The sequence below is a fragment of the Leucoraja erinacea genome, chromosome 6 (genome assembly GCF_028641065.1).
Source record: "Leucoraja erinacea ecotype New England chromosome 6, Leri_hhj_1, whole genome shotgun sequence".
Lineage (NCBI taxonomy): Eukaryota > Metazoa > Chordata > Chondrichthyes > Rajiformes > Rajidae > Leucoraja > Leucoraja erinaceus.
The window spans coordinates 86,180,455-86,189,519 of record NC_073382.1 but is presented as its reverse complement, the minus strand read 5'-3'; the positions used below and the strand labels follow the sequence as shown (position 1 = coordinate 86,189,519).

Below are 9,065 nucleotides of genomic sequence, written 5' to 3'. Positions count from 1 at the left end.
GTGCAGTTATTCACCCCCCATGGCCCGGCAGGACACTGGTCGAGGGCAGGCTCTGTCCCGTTACACGTCACCCCATCCAGCCAGATATTCCCAGTGGCCTCTCCGTAGGAGACGGCTGTTGTTACAGACCGGGCCGTCCCACAGTTCAACACTCTGCAGACCACGTTCCCTGCATTGATATCCCAGCTCCTGCCACAGACGGTGCCCCAGGTGGAGTTATAATAGACCTCCACTCTCCCGGAGCACATGTTGTTCCCATTCACCAGACGGACGGGCACCGGACCTGCAACAGAGGGGGATGAGTTTGAAATTAGTCAAGTTCTCAAAACTCACCTCATAACTCTCCTTTAAACCTTCTCCTTCTCACCTTAAACCTGTGCCCTCTGGTATTGGACAAATCCATCCCAGGAATAAAGATCTGACGACCTTGTCATCAATGCCCCTGAGTGTCCTGCCATTTACTGTGTACTTCCCGAGTGCATTTGGTCTCTTGGAATGGATCACGTCATCCTTGTACATTTAAGCGCAATCTGCCATTTCTCTGCTCTAATACTCAACTAATCTATATCCCGTTGCATCCATTCACAACCTCCCTCACTGCCCACAACTTCATCTCATTTTCATGTTGTCTTTATTTATGAATAACATCACTTTCGGTTTCAATGTAAAATTCCTGACCCGAGCAATGAAACCCACTCCTCAAGGAGGGACCATCCCCACCCACACTCACCTGAGCAGGAGACTTCAGCGTACTCTCCGTGTGTGCAGTTATTCACCTGCCATCGTTTGGCAGGACACTGATCGAGGGCAGGCTCTGTCCCATTACAATTCATGCCATCCAGCCAGATGTTCCCAGTGGCCTCTCCGTTAGAGACAGCAGTTGTTACTGACCGGGCCATCCCACAGTTCAACACCCTGCAGACCACGTTCCCTGCATTGATATCCCAGCTCGTGCCACAGACGGTGCCCCAGGTGGAGTTCTGATAGACCTCCACTCTCCCGGAGCACATGTTGTTCCCATTCACCAGACGGACGGGCACCGGACCTGCAACAGAGGGGGGATGAGGTTAAATCTGCTGCAGGATTTCATGTGATTTTCAGCAGGGTAGCCAGCAGGTCGCTCTCCGCTCCTCACAGCACAGGTGACAGGAGGATGCTGCACAGCCACTCGAAAGCAAGACAACCCTACAAAACCTGATTCTTCCTCAAACCTCGGCTCCCACCCCAACAGACTCTGTGTCACATTGCACAGGAGAAGGCCCTTCAGCTCAAGTCATCCAACCCGACCAAGATGCTCCCTCTACACCAGACATCATTCTGTCCATATCTCTGCAAAGCTTTACTATTCATTTATCTGTCCAGATGTTTATTAAATTTTGCTTTTGTTGCACCTGCCTCAACCACTTCCTTTGGCAGCTCTGTCCATGCACCCACTACCCTCTGTGTGTTACGTCTCAGGTTCCTATTAAATAATTTCCCTTTCACCTTCACCCTGTGCCCTCTATGTCGTCCCTGTCTCACTCATGCCCTGGGATATAATAATAAAAGTAATAATAAAAATAATAATAATATCTTTTATTGTCATTGCACATAAGATTTGTTATGCAGCTTCCATCCGATGTCATAACATAAATAACTAATAAAATTTAGATTTAGGTATCCTGATAACATGGATTGCAACATATATTGTGATCGTCACAAAAAGCTAGGAATAGTTGATTTTTAAGGTCGAGGCCCTTTTTTAGTCTGAAGACGGTTCACGTACCGAAGCCTATTCCTGTTCTCTGGAGAAGCTGGCTGATCAGCTGAGTAACACAAGCTTTTTGTGTCCATCTTCGGTTTAAATCAACATCTGCAGTTCCTTCCTACACATATGTTGTGATGTCCACGTTATCTGTGCCCCTTGTGATTTTATGAACCTCTTTCAGACCCTGGTCCCTTCGCTCCAGCTTATCCGGACTTTCCACTCCCTCTGGTCTGCATGAATTTTCCCCTGGATGCTCCAATCCTCTCTCATATCTCAGCTAATTGAGTTTATCATCTGCTGTTAATTCCCTGAGTGTATCAGTAAGGATGGGAGTCTGGAGAGTTGACGGGAATATGTGGAGAGTGATCCGAGATTAGTATGAGTGAAAGGGTGATGATCAGTGCGGAGTCTGTGGGCTGAAGGGCCAGTTTCCCTGCTCTATCCTCCTGTTTGCCGTCTATTAACTTTTCTTATTCTATCCAGTGTCTCCCTATAACTCAAATCCATCACTCCTGGTAAATTCCTCCTGAATCTTTTCTGCACCCTTTGAACTACCAGACTACACACAATACATGACGTACATCGGAACAGGTCCATCGGCCCACAATGCCTGTGCACAAATGTCATGTCAAGATAAGCTATTCTCCGCTGCCTGCACATGGTCCATATTCTTATTCCCTCCATATCCATCTGCCTATCTAAAAGCCTCTTGGTGAACTTATGCTCCCTCTCCAAAGCTCCCACATCCTTCCTGTAATGGAGCAGACCAGAATATAACAGAATGCTACAAAACTGGTCAAACTAAAACCTTATAGAGCTACATTCAGACCTACCACCTTCTCTAGTCAAAGCCCTGACCAATGAAGGCAATTGTGCCAAATGCTTTCTTCGCCACCCTGCCTGTCTGTGTTGCTACTTTCAAGGAATCGAGTACTTGTAGCCCTAGGTCTCTGTGTCTACAAACTTTCCCAGGGCCCTGCAATTTACTCTGTGAATCGTTCTCTGCTTTAACTTCCCATAATGCATCAGTTTGCACTTGTCACAATTAAACTCCATCTGCCGGTCCTTGGCCCACTCTCACAATGTAGTTTTAGTTGTTACCTTTATAGATACAGCGTTGCAAAAGGCCCTTCAGCCCACAGAGTCCACAACTAGTGATCGCCTATACAATAGTCCTGTTCTACACACTAGAAGCCAATTAATCTACAAACCTGCAGTCTTTGGAATGTGTGAGGAAACTGGAGCACCTGGAGTAAACCCACGTGATCACTAGGAGAACGTGCAAACTCTGTACAGGCAGCACGTAGTCATGTCACTGAAAAGAACAATGTACGGAGCTTGTTCTTTTTCACACAGAGGGTGATGGGTGCCTGGCACGCAATGCCAGATGTGGTGGTGGAGGCAGATGCTAAAGTGACATTTAAAAGACTTATGAATCGTTGCGTTTAAACTTTTTTCATGATTTACTTTAATAAAGATAGCTGTTTGTAATCTGAATTGTTCTTCTTCATTCACTGATCTGAATCCTTAAACATGCCTATATTTCATTAGAGGCGCACATGAAATAGACAAAAGTAATCCCCTGCATTCTGGAGTTCTATAGTCACAGCAAGACAGTAAACCAAGCTACAAACCAAGATGACAAGACTGGAGGGATGAGAGCACAAATATACAACTAAACTTCAGTAGAAGGTTTGCAAGCTTGCCTCACCACCCTCACTCACCCGAGCAGGAGACTCCAGCCTCCTCACTGTGGTTGCAATCATTCACACCCCATGGGCTGGCTTAACACTGCACACCCCCTGAGCGTTATCCACACTCACCTGAGCAGGAGACTCCAGCGTACTCTCCGTGTGTGCAGTTATTCACCCCCCATGGCCCGGCAGGACACTGGTCGAGGGCAGGCTCTGTCCCGTTACACGTCACCCCATCCAGCCAGATGTTCCCAGTGGCCTCTCCGTAGGAGACGGCTGTTGTTACAGACCGGGCCGTCCCACAGTTCAACACTCTGCAGACCACGTTCCCCGCATTGATATCCCAGCTCCTGCCACAGACGGTGCCCCAGGTGGAGTTATAATAGACCTCCACTCTCCCGGAGCACATGTTGTTCCCATTCACCAGACGGACGGCCACCGGACCTGCAACAGAGGGGGATGAGTTTGAAATTAGTCAAGTTCTCAAAACTCACCTCATAACTCTCCTTTAAACCTTCTCCTTCTCACCTTAAACCTGTGCCCTCTGGTATTGGACAAATCCATCCCAGGAATAAAGATCTGACGACCTTGTCATCAATGCCCCTGAGTGTCCTGCCATTTACTGTGTACTTCCCGAGTGCATTTGGTCTCTTGGAATGGATCACGTCATCCTTGTACATTTAAGCGCAATCTGCCATTTCTCTGCTCTAATACTCAACTAATCTATATCCCGTTGCATCCATTCACAACCTCCCTCACTGCCCACAACTTCATCTCATTTTCATGTTGTCTTTAATTATGGATAACATCACTTTCGGTTTCAATGTAAAATTCCTGACCCGAGCAATGAAACCCACTCCTCAAGGAGGGACCATCCCCACCCACACTCACCTGAGCAGGAGACTTCAGCGTACTCTCCGTGTGTGCAGTTATTCACCTGCCATCGTTTGGCAGGACACTGATCGAGGGCAGGCTCTGTCCCATTACAATTCATGCCATCCAGCCAGATGTTCCCAGTGGCCTCTCCGTTAGAGACAGCAGTTGTTACTGACCGGGCCATCCCACAGTTCAACACCCTGCAGACCACGTTCCCTGCATTGATATCCCAGCTCGTGCCACAGACGGTGCCCCAGGTGGAGTTCTGATAGACCTCCACTCTCCCGGAGCACATGTTGTTCCCATTCACCAGACGGACGGGCACCGGACCTGCAACAGAGGGGGGATGAGGTTAAATCTGCTGCAGGATTTCATGTGATTTTCAGCAGGGTAGCCAGCAGGTCGCTCTCCGCTCCTCACAGCGCAGGTGACTGGAGGATGCTGCACAGCCACTCGAAAGCAAGACAACCCTACAAAACCTGATTCTTCCTCAAACCTCGGCTCCCACCCCAACAGACTCTGTGTCACATTGCCCAGGAGAAGGCCCTTCAGCTCAAGTCATCCAACCCGACCAAGATGCTCCCTCTACACCAGACATCATTCTGTCCATATCTCTGCAAAGCTTTACTATTCATTTACCTGTCCAGATGTTTATTAAATTTTGCTTTTGTTGCACCTGCCTCAACCACTTCCTTTGGCAGCTCTGTCCATGCACCCACTACCCTCTGTGTGTTACGTCTCAGGTTCCTATTAAATAATTTCCCTTTCACCTTCACCCTGTGCCCTCTATGTCGTCCCTGTCTTACTCATGCCCTGGGATATAATAATAAAAGTAATAATAATAATAATAATAATATCTTTTATTGTCATTGCACATAAGATTTGTTATGCAGCTTCCATCCGATGTCATAACATAAATAACTAATAAAATTTAGATTTAGGTATCCTGATAACATAGATTGCAACATATATTGTGATCGTCACAAAAAGCTAGGAATAGTTGATTTTTAAGGTCGAGGCCCTTTTTCAGTCTGAAGCCAGTTCACGAACCGAAGCCTATTGCTGTTCTCTGGAGAAGCTGGCTGATCAGCTGAGTAACACAAGCTTTTTGGGACACATCTTCGGTTTAAATCAACATCTGCAGTTCCTTCCTACACATATGTTGTGATGTCCACGTTATCTGTGCCCCTTGTGATTTTATGAACCTCTTTCAGACCCTGGTCCCTTCGCTCCAGCTTATCCGGACTTTCCACTCCCTCTGGTCTGCATGAATTTTCCCCTGGATGCTCCAATCCTCTCTCATATCTCAGCTAATTGAGTTTATCATCTGCTGTTAATTCCCTGAGTGTATCAGTAAGGATGGGAGTCTGGAGAGTTGACGGGAATATGTGGAGAGTGATCCGAGATTAGTATGAGTGAAAGGGTGATGATCAGTGCGGAGTCTGTGGGCTGAAGGGCCAGTTTCCCTGCTCTATCCTCCTGTTTGCCGTCTATTAACTTTTCTTATTCTATCCAGTGTCTCCCTATAACTCAAATCCATCACTCCTGGTAAATTCCTCCTGAATCTTTTCTGCACCCTTTGAACTACCAGACTACACACAATACATGACGTACATCGGAACAGGTCCATCGGCCCACAATGCCTGTGCACAAATGTCATGTCAAGATAAGCTATTCTCCGCTGCCTGCACATGGTCCATATTCTTATTCCCTCCATATCCATCTGCCTATCTAAAAGCCTCTTGGTGAACTTATGCTCCCTCTCCAAAGCTCCCACATCCTTCCTGTAATGGAGCAGACCAGAATATAACAGAATGCTACAAAACTGGTCAAACTAAAACCTTATAGAGCTACATTCAGACCTACCACCTTCTCTAGTCAAAGCCCTGACCAATGAAGGCAATTGTGCCAAATGCTTTCTTCGCCACCCTGCCTGTCTGTGTTGCTACTTTCAAGGAATCGAGTACTTGTAGCCCTAGGTCTCTGTGTCTACAAACATTCCCAGGGCCCTGCAATTTACTCTGTAAATTGTTCTCTGCTTTACCTTCCCATAATGCATCAGTTTGCGCTTGTCACAATTAAACTCCATCTGCCGGTCCTTGGCCCACTCTCACAATGTAGTTTTAGTTGTTACCTTTATAGATACAGCGTTGCAAAAGGCCCTTCAGCCCACAGAGTCCACAACTAGTGATCGCCTATACAATAGTCCTGTTCTACACACTAGAAGCCAATTAATCTACAAACCTGCAGTCTTTGGAATGTATGAGGAAACTGGAGCACCTGGAGTAAACCCACGTGATCACTAGGAGAACGTGCAAACTCTGTACAGGCAGCACGTAGTCATGTCACTGAAAAGAACAATGTACGGAGCTTGTTCTTTTTCACACAGAGGGTGATGGGTGCCTGGCACGCAATGCCAGATGTGGTGGTGGAGGCAGATGCTAAAGTGACATTTAAAAGACTTATGAATCGTTGCGTTTAAACTTTTTTCATGATTTACTTTAATAAAGATAGCTGTTTGTAATCTGAATTGTTCTTCTTCATTCACTGATCTGAATCCTTAAACATGCCTATATTTCATTAGAGGCGCACATGAAATAGACAAAAGTAATCCCCTGCATTCTGGAGTTCTATAGTCACAGCAAGACAGTAAACCAAGCTACAAACCAAGATGACAAGACTGGAGGGATGAGAGCACAAATATACAACTAAACTTCAGTAGAAGGTTTGCAAGCTTGCCTCACCACCCTCACTCACCTGAGCAGGAGACTCCAGCCTCCTCACTGTGGTTGCAATCATTCACACCCCATGGGCTGGCTTAACACTGCCCACCCCCTGAGCGTTATCCACACTCACCTGAGCAGGAGACTCCAGCGTACTCTCCGTGTGTGCAGTTATTCACCCCCCATGGCCCGGCAGGACACTGGTCGAGGGCAGGCTCTGTCCCGTTACACGTCACCCCATCCAGCCAGATGTTCCCAGTGGCCTCTCCGTAGGAGACGGCTGTTGTTACAGACCGGGCCGTCCCACAGTTCAACACTCTGCAGACCACGTTCCCCGCATTGATATCCCAGCTCCTGCCACAGACGGTGCCCCAGGTGGAGTTATAATAGACCTCCACTCTCCCGGAGCACATGTTGTTCCCATTCACCAGACGGACGGCCACCGGACCTGCAACAGAGGGGGATGAGTTTGAAATTAGTCAAGTTCTCAAAACTCACCTCATAACTCTCCTTTAAACCTTCTCCTTCTCACCTTAAACCTCTGGTATTGGACAAATCCATCCCAGGAATAAAGATCTGACGACCTTGTCATCAATGCCCCTGAGTGTCCTGCCATTTACTGTGTACTTCCCGAGTGCATTTGGTCTCTTGGAATGGATCACGTCATCCTTGTACATTTAAGCGCAATCTGCCATTTCTCTGCTCTAATACTCAACTAATCTATATCCCGTTGCATCCATTCACAACCTCCCTCACTGCCCACAACTTCATCTCATTTTCATGTTGTCTTTAATTATGGATAACATCACTTTCGGTTTCAATGTAAAATTCCTGACCCGAGCAATGAAACCCATTCCTCAAGGAGGGACCATCCCCACCCACACTCACCTGAGCAGGAGACTTCAGCGTACTCTCCGTGTGTGCAGTTATTCACCTGCCATCGTTTGGCAGGACACTGATCGAGGGCAGGCTCTGTCCCATTACAATTCATGCCATCCAGCCAGATGTTCCCAGTGGCCTCTCCGTTAGAGACAGCAGTTGTTACTGACCGGGCCATCCCACAGTTCAACACCCTGCAGACCACGTTCCCTGCATTGATATCCCAGCTCGTGCCACAGACGGTGCCCCAGGTGGAGTTCTGATAGACCTCCACTCTCCCGGAGCACATGTTGTTCCCATTCACCAGACGGACGGGCACCGGACCTGCAACAGAGGGGGGATGAGGTTAAATCTGCTGCAGGATTTCATGTGATTTTCAGCAGGGTAGCCAGCAGGTCGCTCTCCGCTCCTCACAGCGCAGGTGACAGGAGGATGCTGCACAGCCACTCGAAAGCAAGACAACCCTACAAAACCTGATTCTTCCTCAAACCTCGGCTCCCACCCCAACAGACTCTGTGTCACACTGCACAGGAGAAGGCCCTTCAGCTCAAGTCATCCAACCCGACCAAGATGCTCCCTCTACACCAGACATCATTCTGTCCATATCTCTGCAAAGCTTTACTATTCATTTATCTGTCCAGATGTTTATTAAATTTTGCTTTTGTTGCACCTGCCTCAACCACTTCCTTTGGCAGCTCTGTCCATGCACCCACTACCCTCTGTGTGTTACCTCTCAGGTTCCTATTAAATCTTTTCCCTTTCACCTTCAACCTGTGCCCTCTATGTCGTCCCACTCTCATGCCCTGGGACATATATTCTGATCGACACAAAAAGCCAGAGTAACTCAGCGGGCAGACAGCATCTCTGGTGAGAAGGAACAGGTGATTTTTAAGGTTGAGACCCTTTTTCCGTCTGAAGACGGGTCACGAACCGAAGCCTATTCCTGTTCTCTAGAGGGACTGTCTGATCCGCTGAGTTACACAAGCTTTTTGTGTCCATCTTCAGGTTGCATCAACATCTGCAGTTCCTTCCCACACATATATGAGGAGGAGGAGCCATCTTGGGGAACTGCTGCTAACCAGCAGCCGTCCGTTTAATTCTTTTTTTTCCCCCAGTTTTTCGTAAGTCTTTTTCTTCGTTTGTTGG

At 47.6% G+C, this 9,065-nt stretch overlaps 1 protein-coding gene across 1 annotated transcript; it reads right to left on the bottom strand.

Annotated features, from left to right (window-relative positions):
- Positions 1-6: 6 nt before the first annotated feature.
- On the bottom strand, positions 7-8,445 carry LOC129698452 (deleted in malignant brain tumors 1 protein-like). The gene is made up of 7 exons (XM_055637598.1): positions 7,929-8,445; positions 7,174-7,488; positions 4,333-4,647; positions 3,571-3,885; positions 731-1,045; positions 143-283; positions 7-35 (listed from the first exon to the last, which is right to left on the bottom strand). Exons 1-7 carry the CDS (start codon positions 8,206-8,208, stop codon positions 7-9), a joined length of 1,710 nt encoding a protein of 569 aa, XP_055493573.1. The 5' UTR covers positions 8,209-8,445.
- Between the last annotated feature and the right edge of the window lie 620 nt (positions 8,446-9,065).

Bases quoted from the DNA above. Each gene is read 5' to 3' on its own strand.
- LOC129698452 (XM_055637598.1), bottom strand. From the start codon at position 8,208: ATGTGCTCCGGGAGAGTGGAGGTCTATCAGAACTCCACCTGGGGCACC. The intron at 3,886-4,332 runs GTGAGTGTGGGT...CCTCTGTTGCAG, and splicing joins CGCTGAAGTCTCCTGCTCAG to GTCCGGTGGCCGTCCGTCTG. The intron at 284-730 runs GTGAGTGTGGGT...CCTCTGTTGCAG, and splicing joins CGCTGAAGTCTCCTGCTCAG to GTCCGGTGCCCGTCCGTCTG.